Here is a 19,009-nt window from a genome sequence, read left to right as displayed (position 1 = left end):
CTGAACCTTTGATACAAGGCAGGATGGGTCCATGCTTTCATGTTTTTTTATGCTAAATTCTGAATGTCTCAGCTGAAGTCAAATGCCCATTCTCTACTGACCTCTGACATCAGCAAGGCATTTTTTTCCACACAACTGCCGTTCCCTTGATTTTTTCTTTTTCTTTTTTTGAACCATTCTATGTAAACCCTAGAGGTGGTTGTGCATGAAATTCTCAGTAGATCATCAATTTTTTAAAAACTCAGACCAGCCTGTCTGACACCAAAAAAAAAATGCCACGTTCAAAATCACTTAAATTTCCCTAGAGATGGTTGTGCATGAAAATCGCAGTAGAGCAGCAGTTTTTTATATACTCAGAACAGCCTGTCTGGCACCAACAGCCATGCCACGTTCAAAGCCACTTAAATCCCCTTTCTTCCCCATTCTGATGCTTGGTTTGATCTTCAGCAAGTCACCTTCACCACGTCTACATGCCTAAATGCATTCAGTTGTTGCCATGTGATTGGCTGGTTAGCAAATTGTGTTTCCAAGCAATTGAACAGGTGTACCTAATAAAGTGGCCGGTGGGTGTATACTTACATTTATCCAGGCTGGGCCAATTAAGTGTGTAAAGATTGCCGTATCTGGAACAGGGGCGGACTGACAACTCATGGGGCCCCCGGGCAATTGGGGATCATGGGGCCCCTGTGTTCTTTTCCAAACTCAAAAAATCCTATGATAAAGGTACCAGGGGCATCTCATGGGGCCCCCTACTGACCCGAGTTTCCAAATGGTCAATCCGCCCCTGATCTGGAATGTATCTTTACCCTTCTGCATGTCAGGTATCTAATAATGGCTCAGTCATTGTAGACTGAGTGAGAATCTTGATGTGTGGGGGTCCCCTAGGGGTTTTGTTATTGAAGAATCTCTATGCAAGCAGTGACAGAAAAAGAACTAAAACTGTCATAGATCTACCATTTGGCCAAGTTAGAAAAAACAGGTCAGTAGGCCTCGTGGGGGCAGCAGTGCTGTGAAGAATGTACAGGAATCTCGCTAATCTAACCTTTCATGTGTATGCTTGTATCTGTATTTACCTGAATACAGCAGTATTCTGTCATTGATTTGTATAGGTCATTGTACACAAGTCCTGTGACTCCCGACATGGGCATTTTTTTTGGCCCTATGTGGCTGTGTGCATAAGCTGTAAACACAGAAATAATGCAGAAATAAACCTTCCTATCCTTTTCAGCCAAGGGGGCTGCCATCTTAAGCTAAGCACACATGGGCTGAAGATCGGGCGGTACCGGCTGATTCAACTGAAACCAGGTGACACTCAGCCCATGTGTATGGTAGCCGTTCTGACAGATCTTTGTCCGGCGTTTGTCGAAAGGGCATGACTGAAAAAGGTTTGCCGATTGGCTTCCGATCAGCTTTCCCAGCCAATGGCTGAGAACGCTGACCGGTGTGTTCTGGCGGGGGGGGGGGGGGGCAGCCCCCCTGTCTTAACACAATAGCACAGCAGGAGAGACTGCTGTACTAACACCGCTTGTGTTAGTACAGCGATCTGTCAGGTTTTTTTTTTGTTCAGAACGCTGGGCTGAACAAAAAAAAAACAAAGTGTGTACAAGGCTTTAGCCTCTGTTTGATCTGTACTTGCCATGGTGCTGTGCATTAATCAATTATGACATCAGACATTTGATGGTTTGACAGCTTGGTTGAAAGCACAAACATTTGTGACAGCTGGCATTCCTGGTGTTGCGGCATTCCATTAAATTGATGGGTTTAGTTCCGCTTTAAAAAATAATTAAATCTACCTGCATTCAACTTGATTTAAAGTGACACTAAATTCGGGTTTAAAAAAATTCTATTCAAGTGTATATTCTTAAAGAAGAAGTCCACCCTTAAACAAAAAATTATTAATGCACATTTTTTTACAGGTACAAACAATGTGCATTTACTATTTTTTGCTTTGGAAACCTGGAAAGCATTACACCATTGCTGGTGTCATGCAGGTCTCCTGCAGACCTGACAGTGTATTTGCGTGCTCGTACCTCACATGGATAAGCAGATACACTCTGACAGGAAGAATCAATGAACTACCACAGCGCTCAACAGTGCCATGGTAGTTCATGGAGGACTACATGCCACAAATGCTGTTGGAAATTGTAGTTTTCCCATTCACAGAATACTGTAAATGAGTGACGCGGCCAGGCGGGTGGAGCCCAACACGGCTGTATTTTTTTTAAATGTGTGACAGCTAGCGGGGGGGTGGGGGAGAAGATTTCTCACTAGCTGTCACAACAGGGGAGAGGGGGCCAGTCCTTTTTTAACATGTTACATGTTACACCCTGCATATGGGTGTAACATATAACATGTTACCAAAGGTGAACCTATCCTTTCAATCAAAAAAGCACTTTCTGTCCCTTTCAGCCTCCTCCAAATTCCTTTTATTTTTCTGGGATCTGACATCCTGTTAGACGTTGACTACGTTAGTTCTCCATGGTCCCACTGTATGTAGGAATGTAGACACCCTCTCTTGCTTTGTTCATTCCAAACAAAGAGAAGTGGTGGACAAAAGGAGACGTTTGGGAGCATATGGAAGACATTACAGAGGGAGAGAAACACAGTGAAAACAAAAAGACATGAAAAGTTTACAGGCTATAAGGTAGTAGGTGTGTATAGATTATTTTTGGAGAATAAGGATATAAGGACAGTGTCACTTTATGCCTCTTGTAATCCTCTGTACAGCATCACTCAGACTCAGAGAGGGAGGGACAGCACTTGTGGGCAGTCCGGTGTGCCGTTTTCACATGTGTTGACAAGGGACATACTGAAAGAACATAGAGATGACCTCATCAGCCTATTAATGTTCCTTCAGTGAGGTCACAGTCTGGGGGCAGAGAGATGATTACGTTGCTTAACTGCAGCAAAGTAAAGTCTGGATGCCAGGCTGACTGTGTTTTGCATTAATTCTGTTAAATCGCATGACTTGTAGCACAGTTCAGGGTTGGAGTAAATTCTGGGACACTATCTGCATGCATTCCGTTCTCCCCCTGTTTAGATAACTTTCATCCTACAACTGATAGGGCATGTTTAATTGCTTTATTGCAAATCTGGCCTTGATGTGTGTACAGTACATAGGCAACCTCTGCACGGCACAAAGACTGATGTGGATGGCTCAATGGCTTAGTAATATAAAGTGCTACTTTGTTGTAAAATGCAGTTTTTACATTTAAGTCCTCATGCACATTGGATGTTTTTACAGCTGCTGTCTTTGGCTTTTGGCATTTTTTTCTAAAGCCAGTAAACTCCCCAGCATGTTATCCTATGTGTCCATGCACACATAGGCTGTAATCAATGTTTTTTGGCTGAGGCGTTTTTTGGCTGGGAAAAAAAACCCAGTGTAAAAACACTCTAACGCTGAAAAACGCTGAAAAATGCAGTAAAACACAGTAAACCAAAGTGCTTAAAGATACAGAGATGAAAGGGGAATTATTTGAAAGAGCTTTTACTGTTTTTTCAGAATATGCAAATACTTTAACGACCACACGAAATGTCTCAAACGACGCAGTCGCGCGCTGGAGCGCTTATGGCTCAAAACCAGATCCCCTCGCGCGTTCTCCCTCTATAAAGCCGCCTACCTCGCCTACACCACCTCCCTCCATGCCGCCAAGCAAGCCTATTTCATAACCCTTATCAACACCCTCTCCACCTGTCCTCGCCGGCTCTTCTCTACTTTCAAATCCCTGCTCTCCCCCCCCCCACCTCCACCCTGCACCTCACTCACCGCCCACGAGATTGCCAATCACTTCCAAAACAAGATTGACGCAATCCGTAAGGACATTGTCAACTCACAATCCACCTCTCCACCCAGCCTCCTGCCCTCCTTCAACCCCTCAACCCTCCCCTCCCCTGACCTCATAGCCGCACTACCCCCCACTATACCTAATGCCCCGCGCACCATCACCTCCCCAACACTCCACTCCTTAAGCCCAACTACCCCTGAGGAGGTCTCTAAGGTCTTCTCTGAAGCCTGCCTCACCACCTGCCCCCTGGACCCTATCCCCTCACAGCTCCTCCAGTCACCCCCTCCCTCCATCATTTGCTCCCTCACCCACATCTTCAATCTCTCCCTCTCCACCGGCACCTTCCCCTCCCCTCTAAAGCACGCACACATCACCCCCATACTCAAAAAACCCTCCCTTGACCCCACTAACCTTAACAACCTTAGACCCATCTCCCTGCTGCCTTTCACTTCCAAGCTCCTTGAGCTCCTGGCCTACAATCGCCTAAGCGCCCACCTCACTGATAACAACCTCCTTGACCCCCTACAGTCTGGCTTCCGTCCCCTGCACTCCACCAAAACCGCCCTACTTAAAATCACCAACGACCTGCTAACCGCCAAAGCCAATGGCCACTATTCTATCCTCCTGCTCCTCGACCTCTCCGCGGCCTTCGACACTGTTGACCACCCTCTCCTCCTTGCCAAATTGCACTCCCTTGGCATCATGGACGCTGCTCTCTCCTGGTTCTCCTCCTACCTTTCCCAACGCTCCTTCAGCGTCACCTACAACACTGCCACCTCCCCCTCCCTCCCCCTCTCTGTTGGGGTCCCCCAAGGCTCTGTCCTCGGACCCCTCCTCTTCTCCATCTATACCTCCTCCCTTGGCAAACTTATTCACTCCCATGGCTTCAATTACCACCTCTATGCCGACGACACCCAAATTTACCTCTCCACCTCACCCCCTCACTCTCCGCCCGCATCGCCCACCTCCTAAACGACATATCAGACTGGATGTCGCTCCATTTCCTCAAACTTAACCTATCCAAAACCGAGCTCCTGGTCTTTCCCCCCCCCCCCGCGCCCCCTCCCATCCTCTCCATCACTACTGACAACGCCACCATCTCTTCCACCCCACACGCCAAAGTCCTGGGTGTCACCCTGGACTCCCACCTCTCCTTCCTACCCCACATCCAACTGCTATCTAGATCTTGCAGGCTCCACCTCCGCAACATCTCCAAGATACGCACATTCCTCACCGCAGACACCACCAAACAACTCGTACACTCCCTCATCATCTCACGCCTGGACTATTGCAATTCCCTTCTCACTGGCCTACCCAAACGAACGCTATCCCCACTCCAGTCGATCCTGAACTCAGAGGCTAGACCAGGGGTGGGCAAACTTTTTGACTTGAGGGCTGCAATGGGTTCATATATTGGACCCGGGGGCCGGACTAGCTGCTGGCCAGCCCAGCCACTACCATGCCATCCATAGTAAGTATAGTAATATTCCCCCATAGTAAGCATAGTAATTCATCCCCCATATAGTAATTCATCCCCCATATAGTAATTCATCCCCCATAGTAGTTCATCCCCCCCATAGTAATTCATCCCCCATAGTAGTTCATCCCCCCTATAGTAATTCATCCCCCCTAGAGTAATTCATCCCCCATAGTAATTCATCCCCCATATAGTAATTCATCCCCCATATAGTAATTCATCCCCCATATAGTAATTCATCCCCCATAGTAATTCATCGACCATATAGTAATTCATCCCCCATAGTAATTCATCCCCCATAGTAATTCATCCCCCATATAGTAATTAATCCCCCATATAGTATTTCATCCCCCATAGTAATTCATCCCCCATATAGTAATTCATCCCCCATAGTAATTTATCCCCCATAGTAATTCATCCCCCATATAGTAATTCATCCCCCCTATAGTAATTAATCCCCCATATAGTAATTCATCCCCCATATAGTAATACATCCCCCATAGTAATTCATCCCCCATATAGTAATTCATCCCCCATAGTAATTCATCCCCCATATAGTAATTCATCCCCCATATAATAATTCATCCCCCATAGTAATTCATCCCCCATATAGTAATTCATCCCCCATATAGTAATTCATCCCCCATAGTAATTCATCCCCCATATAGTAATTCATCCCCCATAGTAATTCATCCCCCATAGTAATTTATCCCCCATATAGTAATTCATCCCCCCTATAGTAATTCATCCCCCCTATAGTAATTCATTCCCCATATTGTGTCAATTCACTTACCTTTGCTCCGCGCGTTTCTCTCGCCGTGTTCCCGCGCCGTTCCGGTCTTCAGGGCGGACTGTGAGAGGAGAGGAGTTAGTCACGCTGCCCCGCCTACATCCTGACAGCCAATGTTTGCCACGCTCCGCGGGCCGGATTAAAAGGTCCGCTGGGCCGTATACGGCCCGCGGGCCGTAGTTTGCCCATTGCTGGGCTAGACTCATCCACCTCACCAACCGCTCCACATTCACCTCCCCCCTCTGCCAATCCCTTCACTGGCTCCCGGTTGCCCAACGCATCAAATTCAAACTGCTTACTCTCACCTACAAAACCATTCACAACGCTGCCCCAAACTACATAACCGACCTGATACCCAAATACTACCCTACCCGTGCCCTCCGCTCCTCACAGGACCTCCTACTCTCTAGCTCCCTGGTCTCCTCCTCCCACGCCCGATTGCAGGACTTCTCTAGGACTTCCCCCATCCTCTGGAACTCCCTACCCCAATCCATCAGACTGTAACCTGCCCTCCTCACCTTCAAGCGCACCCTGAAAACCCTCCTCTTCAGGGAAGCCTACCCCAACCTCACCTAACACCTGACCTCTCCTAACAACTAACCTCCTCCACTCCTCCCACCACTCCATCCCCCACAGCCATTTCCTCCTGTACCACTTTCCCCTCCCTCCTAGATTGTAAGCTCAAAAAAGCAGGGCCCTCGAACCCCTCGTGTATTGTATTGTTACTGTCTTGTCTCATGTTCTGTCCCCCTTGCTACTGTACAGCGCTGAGCAAACCCTTTGGCGCTATATAAATACTGTATAATAATAATAATAATAATAATATTATGATCTGGGCACATATGATGAAATGTTTTCTACCAAAACATGCCTAACTGGTTCATCCACTGTGAGTAGGAAATAAAATAAATAACACTAGAGTAACTGTCACTTTTTTAAAAGCAGACAAAGATTATTTCACAAAGATGAAAGACAATGGCTCTATAATGGATGCTAGGCAAACATTTCACAGTAATGTTATTTTTAACATGGCAAATATTTAGAAATAAGAAAAATAAAGATAAAAGATGAATGTGTATTTACATATCAACTCTAATTAGAACTTAATTTATACCATTATTTTTGTCTTTATCCAGACTTTAGGCTGTTCATGTGTAGCATCTTCTGTTCTCAGTGACGGAAAGGCTGGGGGACATTTGACTAACAATCTTGGCTTTGCAATGGCAGTCACAATGGCAATCTACGCTAGTGGAGGAGTGTCTGGTAAGCAAAAATGTTTCCCTGTTACGTATCACCCAAATGTTTTCTTTTATTTTCAGGATAAACTATTGAAGGACTTTTTTTTTTTGCTGTCTGTCTATCATTGGGGAAATTTCCTTTCACTTCTTGTCTCCGAGATACAACAAGACATTTCAAAAGGCAATAAGGGGATTTCCCATCTTGGACAGATGTCCCCAGAACCTTTGACCCGTTGGAAGTTTTCCCCTTAACCCTAGCTTTGGGGATAACTCAGAAAATGTTGTCTCCGCTCTCTTTCTCAGTGACAATGGTCACCATTCAAATAGAGATGTGTATCTTCCCAGTGGGGGCACAAACAGTAATAAAAATCTGACAGAGGGCTCTCCCCCACACTATCCAAAATTGAAAAAAGGTTTTATCTAGAGGTACACTTTAAACCATACATAGTAGAACATTATTTATATTGCATGTATAGAAGTACTGTATGTTATCATTTTTAAACTATTTCTCTATAACAGTGGAGTTTTACTCTTGTAAGAAACTGTTCAAGCTTTTGTCCAAGTCTGTGAGAAATGCTGCTCTTCCCGAACACATCTATGGAAATGCAAAAGTAACTTAAAGTGGAATTCCAGTCATATCTTAACTAACTCTAAACCAACTCCCACCCCATTCTAAAATTTTTCTAACTCTGTAAAGGAGAGATTGTTATACTTACCTATTATGAAGCAGCTCCAGTCCGGTCCCAGGCTGAGTTGCATAGAGCAGAGGCAGCTGACAACAGATGCCCCATAGTAAGTCTATGGGTGATGTCATCTCCTATTCATTTCCCAGCTGTTGTCTGCCTTCTCTCTCTATACAGAAACTGCCACTGGATACCGGACCTGAGCAGTTTCAGAATGGGTAAGAATTGGGATCTTTTCTTTACAGGGTTAGATAGAAGAGCTTTAGAATGGGGTGGGAGTAGGTCTAGAGTTAAGTCAAGTTTTGACTGAAATTCCACTTTAAAGTAGAGCTATAAGCAAAATGTTTTTTTCATATTGAATAGAGCAAGGGAGGGTTATAACCACTGTCAATTTTTTTCCATATATGTTGTGGGGATTTCCCCTCATTTCCTGTCTCATAACCAAAACAGGAAGTCGGAGGAAATCTCTCCAAAATGTGGGAAATCCCTGGTTGTCAGCAGAATTAACTTAACCACTTCTCGACCGGCCGTTGTATATAAACGGCCGGACGGTGGCACTGCAGGGTCGGGTGGCCATCTATAAACGGCCTCCCCGCACCCTGCTTGTGCGTGCTCCCTGGGAGCGCGCAGCACCGCGATCCGGTGCCCGCTGTGTCCTCCGGACACAGTGAAACACCGATCGTCGGACGGGACCTCTGTACGAGGTCCCGATCATGTGATCACTGATTGGCCAATCAGTGATCACATGCAAAGTAGTAAGCAAGATGTCACTTCTGACATCATTGCTTACTATGTGTGAAATCTGTGAATGATCACAGAGGTCACATGGTACAAGGCTATTCACAAAAGCCTTGTACTATGTGACAAGCTGTGACCAATCACAGCTCACTCAGTTCTTCTCAATGAGTGCAAGAATGCACACAGAGAGAAAGAGAAATGATTGCTTTTACATCCTATATGGGTGTAAAAGCAATCAGTGTAAAAAAAAAAAAAAAAAAAATCTTCATCACCCCTCACAAGTAGTACAGTGTCACCATGGTGACACTGTACTGCTAGGGTGACAGTATGTAAAAAAAAAAATAAATAAATAAAAAATAATAATATAAAAAAATAAAATAAAAATGTAAAAAAAAATGTTTAAAAATTATAATTTTTGCTTATAAACTAATTTGATTTTTTTTTTTTTAACTAAAAAGATAACGTAATAAATTTTGGCTAAGATTTATGATGAAATATTATTTATTTGCAAAATTTTATAAAAAAAACACTTTTTTTCAAATTTTTTGGACATTTCATTTACATAGCAAAAAAAATACAAATCCCAGTGGTGAATAAATACCACCAAAATAAAGCTTTATCTATCTAAAAAAAATGGTAAAAAATTCATTTGGGTACAGTGTTGCATGACCGCGCAATTGTCATTCAAATTGTGATAGCGCTAAAAGCGGAAAATTGCCTGGTCAGGAAGGGGTTAAAAGTGTCCGGTCTGGAAGTGGTTAAATAAAGGAATGCGCTAAAACCACAAACTATTCCTAATTTAGTGTAAAAACATTAGTGCAAAAGATATATATATTTATTCTCAATTAATATCAAAAAATATCAAAATTATGTGCAAAACTATTTTTTAGTGCATAAGTAATTTAAATAATTAAATTTGTGAATATAAAAATTGTCCAATTCTGAATTTCTTCAAATGTCCAAACAAATCCTTTTCAAATTCAGGTGCTCTCAAAGAAATTGTGCCAAAATCCACCACCAAAGTAAAGTTGGGTAACTCACCAGAGCTCCACCATGCTGATCAATCTCTAGATCAGCAAAAAACGCTTTTTGCTCTGGGAGCAGATGCAATAAATCAACTTCTCAGGTGTGATGATCAATAGCTACACAATCATCCATAAGGTAGGTATCCACCACTCAATATAATGGTTCCAGGAGCATTATATCACTCTGGAGCATTATATCACTTTCTCTTTTTATATCTCTCCACTGAGGTCATGTTTGGGAAAGAAAGAGAAAATCATGGTGCAGCCAGTTTTTTTATAAAAGTATCCAACAATTTAATAAAGATTTACACTCACAAAAAGGGTGTCTTCACCGACACCACTATAACAGCATAAAACAGCAAATGGTATAACAGTCTCCTGTTCCCCGCACACTCACTACAGCGCTCGTGACTCAATCTTCTCCACAGACGTCAGCATCCAGCAAGCCAAGCCCTACTAGTTTTGTCATGAATGACGTCTTCAAGGGGGTACAATGTTGCATGACCGCGCAATTGTCAATCAAAGTGCGGCAGCGCTGAAAGCTGAAAATTGATCTGGTAAATAAGGGGGTATAAGTGCCTGGTAGGCAAGTGGTTAATTGAGAATAGATATATATATCTTTTGCACTAATGTTTCTACACTAAATTAGGAATAGTTTGTGGTTTTAGCGCATTCCTTTATTTAAGTTATAGCACTAAGAAATGTATTTGGTTTCTTTGAGGTGGAATTGCTGCTTTAAAGTATTAAGGGTGTGGCGCTTTTATTACACTTGTGATATTGTCAGCAGAATTAGTTTACTTATTCAAAGATTTCCCCTCTATTGCTGTTCATGGGACAACCCAATTTTTTTTTACTTTCACTTTCAGTGATAATGGTAAGTGGGACAAATAGAGAGGGGGGATATCCATAATAGGGCAAAGACAGCTATAACAAAAATTACAGATGTTTTAATCCCTCTCCACTCTATTCAAAATTAAAAAACAAAAGTTTTGCCTTTTAGTTATACTTGAAATCAGGTCAAATGCAGGTATGAAGCTGTAGGCCAAATGTACCTGCAATGAATTCTGAATGATCTCAGAAGTGTCTCAAACTTTTGTTAAAGAATGCATCCATTGGCAGCCCAAAGTCTGGTCCTAAATCATTCAAAAACTGGTACTTCAAAGGAACATGTTCAGTTAATATTCGGCAACTAATAGAACTTAGGCCAGCAAACGACACTTCCCCCCCCCCCCCCGCATATTGGAAAGGAATGCTTAGTTTGTGCAACACACTACTTGTGCCAGAGTTATCTTACAATGGGGAATATCATGGGAATAATATATACCGAACACATAAACAATGACTGGTGAGAGGTTAGAACAAGTAGCAAATGTTCACACAGTATGACCTTTAATGCGTAAACACTCATTACAAAATAGTTGTTATCAGATGCTAGCCTGTAGGCTTCAAGCTCAAAGAACACTTCCAGTTGACAGTGTGGTGTTTACGTAAAGTATATCTAAAGCCAAAACTTTTTTTTATAGTTGTGGATAAGGTAGGGAACCATTTTAATAGCTGTTAAGTTTTTTATTAATGTCTGTATTCCCTCTGTGGAGATTCATCCTCCAATTTCTTTTGGTGACCATTGGCACTGGGATAGACAGTGATGGAAAATCCATCATGAGGGGATATGAGGGGAAATCTAACAAACATACCTGTTTCAGGGATAGGTATTGTCTTTCTGAGGCAAGAAGTGCAAGCAAATTAAAAAACAAAATGTAAAAAAATGACCAAACTAAAGATAAAGTTTGGTTTAGAGGTAACATTTGAGTAAGGTATGGTGCAAGAATTATTATTATACAGTATTTATATAGCGCCAAAGGGTTTGCTCAGCGCTGTCCAATAGTGGAGGGGGACAGAACATGAGACAAAACAGTACTACAATACAATACACGAGGGGTTCAAGGGACCTGCTCTTTCGAGCTTACAATCTAGGAGTTGTTTGTAACTGAATGTAATTGAATGAATGTGATTCAATACAGAAAATCAAACAAATAAATTATTGTCCATCCAAAATCTTTCAATAAAATTTACATGATTAAAAAAAAAAATCTTATATCTAAGATTTAGGTCTTAGAGCCAGTTCACGCATTTGCGAATTGGATGCATCTTGAACCCCATCCAATTCTCATGGCATGTGAAAGAACATTGCTTTCTATTGTGCCTGTTCACATATGTTCTTTGCAGCCAGAGTGCAGATTCAGTGTGATTTGAAAAACAGTCCTGTCAGTTTTCTGAGCAGTGCTGTCCAGCTCAGGTGTTAATTCAGGGCCATTGACTTCTATGGGGGTGTTTCTGAGTCGCACATGCCATTCAGTTGTGAAGAGGATAAAATCCTGACCTAGATAGATGAATACAAAGACGTGGGGTGTATTTATTAAATGGTCAATTGGCAAGCTGAATATTCACTCTTCAAAGTGAAGGTTCACTGAGCTTTCTGAATAAGGTAAAGCTGTGTTCACTTCAATCCACCAATCATGTGCTAGCAAAAATCCTGGGTTTTTTTTCGGTTTCTTTTGCACACAATTGAATAACCCAAGATTACACAGTTTCATCTGATTTACCAAGCTAAAGGTATCCAAACACAGCTCCTTTTTCTCTAGTTCAGACTGCAGATTCCCCAAGAAATCTCTACTGCTAGCCATCGTATTCAAGCAGCAATGGGCCCTGCCACTGCCTGAATGCCCAAACAGCGATTGAATTTGATAGGATGCAGACGTTCAACTGAAAAATTTCCACCTGGCTCAGATGATTTTTGATTCAACTTTTGCTGGACCAGTGGTGCTTGCAGGGCCACCCAGTGCTCTAAACTTGGCAGGTTCTGCAAGAATTGACCAAAATTCAAACTCTCTATGGCCAGCCTAAGGGAACATTTACATAGCAAGTGAACAGTTTTAGCTTGTTTAGTAAAATAACCCCAATGTCGAAGGTGAACACTGATAGGCTGGTGGAGGATCCAAGCTGTACCTCCCAACCTCTGATATAAAGCGTACAATTTACTAAATGAGTTGAAAATATTCACTGAAAATAATGTTTGAAAATATACTTTATTTTTCCAATCATGTGAAAAGCAAATTCCTGATCACTGTAAATATTATACTCAGATGCTCTTAATAGGATTGGCTATTTGGAATGTATATCCACACCATTTTTACAGTAACAATTCTCAGTAAATCAGCTCGAAGTAGTACTCTTCTTGTTATCTGAAATTGAAAAATAAAATAAAATTCCACAATAGTTTGCAGTACTTCCCTGCCATAACTGTGCCAAAGTTTTGAGTGATTTTTTTTAAAGGCTTGGCCATATGTGGTCATATGTGACAGATCAACACAAACGGTAAATCAACAAATTCAGTTATACTTATTTTCTCCAGAGCTTAGTAAATGTAGTAAAGCTCGCCTGTTTTCAATCATCCGATCATGTGCAAGAAAAAATGTTTTTTGCACCTGATTGGGTATTCTTTACAAAGTGAAACTTCACATTTACTAAGGAAAATTAGTGCAATTACACTTTCCTGTTTGCTTTCAGTGAATCAACCCCTTTGAGGTCCCAAGACATTCCAGGTTGTAAGAACACTGCTTACACATTTTTTTTTATTATCAGAAAATAACTACATCCCCCATCCCAGTGGTTCAGTATCCCAATAGGTATTGATTAGCTGCTGGAATCATCTGTGTCCTGTATATAGCTTTATTATGGGAAGCTTTGATCTAAAACACGCTTATCTGACTAATGTCTACAATATTTATGGGCATATTAAAACTATTTACACACACTGCTTTACAGTGTTCTACCCAAGTCATTTTAACCTAGTCCATAATCTGTCAATACTTGGTGCACAAACAGTCAACCACTGTTCTCCAGTCAGCTGGTGCAATTCACAGTCTTTTTCTATGAATACAGGACTTCAGCATTTGTGTATGTGTGAACAGAAGGCTGCTTTGATTATCATATAAATACCAGCTAACTATAATTTAATGGGTATAAGTGTTTTAAATCAACAAACAACCGTATGAAGCACTGAAATTTTATTGTATTTAAATAAAATTCTTGACATTTTAATGGGTCTGTAGATATAAGCTTCAGTGGGCTGGAATCATCATAGAGGCTGTAAGCACATTTTAGATTTGGTGCCAATTGGCAGAACAGCCACTTGCTTAATTTTTAAAAAATATTTATAGTGACATATAGTAATAGTACATAGGAATAAGATCTTAGATGGGGATAAGTAATAATTAGATGTATATATTATTAAAGACTTTATGAATTTAGTCAAGAAAAGGCGTTGTTAACAATAGTTGGGTTTGTGTCAATGGGCAAATGTAGTTTGCTTTCAGGTACAGTATATTTGTATTTACAGCCCAACTCCAGGCAACAAAAATATTAGCCCTTGCAGTGAGGCTGTGCCCACACTGCAAGGGTTCATAGCTTGTTTTGTCTAGGGGAGAGGAGAAATAGTTTTACTTACCTGATCCTCCATTCCCTGATAAATGGCACCCCTGCATTCTCTGGCGATGGACTGTCCTTCAGCACATCACATGCAATGAAGGTCTATTTACCCTGCTTTGGTTTTGTTGACGTCAAGACCCTAGACTGCTGGAGCATGGAGTAGAGGAAGCAGCCAGACCCAATCTATCTGTGAGGAAGAGTGGAGGGTTGGGTAAGTAAATCTTTTTTTTTGTTCCCCTAGACCAAAATGAGCAATTAAAGTGGAACTAAAGGTAAATCTTTTTTCATTCTGGATAGAATAAGGGAAGGTTATAACACCTCTCAGGTTTGTTTTTCGCTATCTATGTTGCATTGGGGAGATTTCCCTTTACTTTCTGCCCCATACCCCATAGCCAAAACAGGAAATGGGAGGAAATCCCTCAAAAGTGAGGGAATTCTTGTTTATCACCAGAACTAGTGTCCACATGGAAAGATTTGCCCTCTATTTCTATTTCTGGGGACAAGTCAAAATTTGGCATTCATTATCAATCATAATGGGAAACAGGTCAAATAGAGAGTGTGAAACTCCCTAATGGGGACACAGACAGCAATACAAATCTAACAGGTGTTCTAATTCCTCTACGCTCTATACAAAGCTAAAAAAAATTTAAATGAGCATTTAGGTATACTTTAGCCCTTGCAGTGCAGGCACAGTTCCACTGCAAAGGATATTTTTTTAATTGCCCAGAGTTGGGCTTTAAGATCAGTTTGAGATACTTTTGAGATCATTCACAAGCCATGGACAGGTGCATTTGACCTGCATATGACTTCCATATAAACTATATTAACCTGAATTGAGCCCCTTTTGCATTTCCATTGACTTGTATGAGGAGAAAAGCAACTCTGACATGAGCAAAAGCTCATCAACACAGACACTAACTTAAAGCAGAATTAAAGCTAAAAAAGTGGTGACAAGTAGGATTTTTATAGCAGCAGAGACTCTATTGGTCTTTTCTATCATAAATCCTTCTTCCTACCTGTCAGTGTCTTGAGTACATTGATCTGTTTATGCACAGCTTAGGACACATTTATGGCACGGCCATGATAATGTGACTTCCATGCACATGTGTGGGAGAGACATCATCAGGGCCTGGCCAACTAACAGCTGAAGAGCTACTAGAAATTACCTGAAAATGACCTGATTTTTAACAAGCAACTCCGATTGATTTAATTGGGGTTGGGAATCAGCACCCAAACCTTAATTACTTTTTCCCAACCTACCTAAACTGAACCTGGCTATGTTTGGCTCATCACTACTTAGCATTTCAAACTTCTGAAGCAAGACCACTGCTTCCACGCAGAGAACAAGGGTTCCTCTCTGCAGCATGCTGGCAGGGGACGGCCTTTATATTCAGACTGTGGCTGCTGTTAAACTTTGGATACTGTTTTATGCCCCTGAAATGTATTTAGCTGATGTAAACTGAAAGTTCATATGGGCTTTAAACACTTTAACCCTTTGGCATATTACCTGTGGATGGGCACCAAAACATATACTGTAGGTAAATATTTGTGAAAAACAACTATTGCTAGTGAGGCAAAACAAGATGCATTTTTTGTTTCTAGTTTTGGACAGAAGGGGGAAGAGGTGAAACTTCTGTAAGTATTTTTTTTCTTGCAAATGTTATATTTATTTACTTCAGATAAATGCGCACAAGTTCAATAACATACAATGTATACATTGCAATACAAGGGAACACTCTGGACCACGTAATATATGGTCTCATATCTATACTCAAATAAAGCCCCTCTTGAATGGCAAGATGACTATATTTCATTGTGATCCCTTGTATACTTGCCATCAGAAATCTTAAGTTTTTCTTTTAAAAAAGTGTGGGATTCGAAAAAAAAATAAATCATACTTACTTAGGTGGATGCAGCATTGATCAATGCTGCAACTGCTCCTGTCACCTCTAGAATCTCATCAAGAATTGAGTGATCAAAGACCGCTGAATGCTGTTCTCGGTCTTCAGTGAGCAGAGAGCCTGTGACTGTCTGTCTGTCTCTGCTCTTCTCCTCCAGTGGTCACTGGAGTGCTGGGCTGTGCAGGGGGCGGGAGTGGCTTGCTCAGGCTCTGAGTGGCATGCTGAGAGGCTGAATTAGTGGCTTTTGATGCATCTGGACAGATCCCAACATTCTTGTTAGGATCCCTGCGGAGCCTGGACCAGATCTGTGACATCAACCGACAGCAGGCTTTAGCTCACTGTGGGCTGAATCTGCGTAATGGAAGTGCAGAACTAAGTGCACTCCTGTGATCCATAGGATAAGTTTGGCCAAAAGAGGTTTGGCCATACTTCTCCTTTAATATAAAAAAAGAATACAGGGGATGGAGAGAAGAGAGGAAAAGGGTGGATGGATGATCCTTAGATAGAAGAAGGGTCCCCATTGTCTATCTGTTTTTTATTGAAACGTGCCACTCAGAAAATTTCCCTTAATTTCCTGTCCTGGCAACACCCTAATTGTCCAAAAACATGGGAAGCAGAAAGTATTAAAATCTAAACCTTGTCCAGACTACTATTGATGTCAGCTTCTCCATTTGAGAAATCTCTCTTAATTTCATTTTTCAATGAAGGAGGCAGAAAGGCAGGAAAAATCTCAAGATAGAGGCGTAAACAGCAAATAAAGACATTCCAGAAGGGTTAAAACTTTTATCAGGCTTTGGAACTGTCTGTGTTTCTGTAGAGGAAATGTCAAGTATTATTTCCTGTCCATTCCTAACGTTATCCAAAATAGAGAAAAAAAAAAAGTAATTTTGGCAGCGGTTGGGCTTTAATGCTTTGCTACTGATGTGAAACCAAAAGCTGATGCTGCTCCACGGCTATTGATAACAGATTCTACACCAGCTGTAAATAATGTCATCAACTTTGGGCTCTTGGTTTATAGTACCTGCTAGAAATGTATTACACATTATAAGGTTTTTCATACATATAGAATTTGAAAAGGATTCATGAGGACATGAGACCATGATATAAGATGGTGTGACATCATTGGGCACAGATATCGTAGATATAAAATATGTGAATCAAGTTATAAGATAAGTAAGATAGTGGCCCAATATTATCCAATATTATGCAGAACACGTATGGATTACAGATCTTACAATTAAGCTCAATGTATCATATGGTAAAGCCACAACAGAGAGTGAATATGTAGAATTTTAACTAATGTAAAAAGGGGTGATGTAGAAGGAAATAAAAATAGAGAAGGGGAAAAGAGAGATGAGAAAGATGGCTTCAACTATAAACTGATGTAAAGCACAAAGAGGTAAGCAAGCGCTTGAAGTCAATATAGCTGCTGAGACACCAAAAGGTACCAAAAACACCTCCAAAGCATCAACATAAAATTGGGTGCAGCGCTAAAATGAACATAACCACGTGTGTAAAATATGCATATATATTTAAATAAATAACAATAAAAGAATCTGTTAAAGTGACCAGTGACAAGGTGCTAGCAAATCAAATAAATAAAGTGACTCAGTGGTATCATAAAACTTTGTCACTATATAGTGACCAGCAGTGCATAAAATATAGTGCTGGAAATGATAATCAGCAAATTGTCCAAAATAGGTGCACGGAAGATCATGAAGATTTCCAATAACTGGTGGTCTATCCAATAAGGTGGTGATGTGGCCAAAAGTATAAAGACTGCGCACTCACCAGATGTACAATCAATGTGTGCATTTAGAGATAACACTCTCAGTGGTAAACTGGAGGACCCTTTAAGGTGTGTATGGTCTGGTCTGATGTCCCTCACTGCTCAACTCTGCTGTCAGCAATGGCTCTGCACCATCCTCTCATGTAGCTCTGTGGGTGGTTAGAAGCTCACAGCAAGCCCCAAGAAGAGGAGGCCAATAGCATGATATCGTTTTAAAAGATGTGTGTTTATTACAACATCAAATAGCAGTAAAAGGGTAAAAAACAGCATTCACTGACCAGATGACAGAATCCAAGATGGCCGCCGGGACCCATGAGGTGTCGGAGGCTTGACATCACAATGCTGTAGCTCCTCCCTGATGCGTTTCATGCTATTGCACATAATCATAGGGGGTGTGCCTACCACTGAGTCACTTTATTTGTTTGATTTGCTAGCACCTTGTCACTGGTCACTTTTTACAGATCTTCTTATTGATAATTAATTACATATGTGGTTATGCTTATAGTGACAAAGTTTTTATGTTATCACAAAGTCACTTTAGTCATTTGATTTGCTAGCACCTTGTCACTGGTCATTTTAACAGATGCTTTTATTGTTATTTATTTACATATATATGCATATTTTACACATGTGGTTATGTATAAACTGATGTAGTTGAACTCATACTGCAATGTACAATGGACACCCATAAATATAAATGGGGAGATTTGCTAAACCTGGAGCACCCAGTATCTGGTGCAGCAGTGGTAGCCAATCAACTTCTAACTACAGTTTATTGAATTATGTTTTAACAATGAAACCTGGATGCTGATTGGTTTCTGTACAGAGCCCCACAAGATTTTTACACATTCCAGTTTTAGTAAATCTCCCCCATTGAGTCCAGATAGTAGAAGGTAGTCTTAAAAATTACAAACAAAAATTCCCAGCTCACTTACCAGACAGCCTGCAACAAACTGAATTACCCTGTACAACAGTTCATGTTAAATCAAGGGGTTTAGTTTGCACACATTTGCAAATACATGCATAAGCTGCAGAGGCCATGTCACAGCATCCCAGTATACTGCAGTCCTAACTTTAAAAATTTTGAGAGTCTCC

The 19,009-nt window shown here is 41.3% G+C and overlaps 1 protein-coding gene across 1 annotated transcript in view; it reads left to right on the top strand.

Moving 5' to 3' along the window:
- The window catches only part of AQP9 (aquaporin 9), a 48,429-nt gene that overhangs the window by 4,422 nt on the left and 24,998 nt on the right, over window positions 1–19,009 (top strand). The window contains exon 2 of the mRNA XM_089667720.1: window positions 7,189–7,315. Within this exon, the coding sequence (XP_089523846.1) occupies window positions 7,189–7,315 (127 nt within the window). The remainder of the gene's footprint in view (window positions 1–7,188; window positions 7,316–19,009) is intronic.

The sequence above is a fragment of the Staurois parvus genome, unplaced genomic scaffold (assembly GCF_062004578.1).
Source record: "Staurois parvus isolate SC_StPar_1 unplaced genomic scaffold, SC_StPar_1.0 ptg000054l, whole genome shotgun sequence".
In the NCBI taxonomy this organism is placed as follows: Eukaryota; Metazoa; Chordata; class Amphibia; order Anura; family Ranidae; genus Staurois; species Staurois parvus.
The sequence above is the reverse complement of the archived record's forward strand: the minus strand, read 5'-3'. Positions and strand labels throughout refer to the sequence as shown.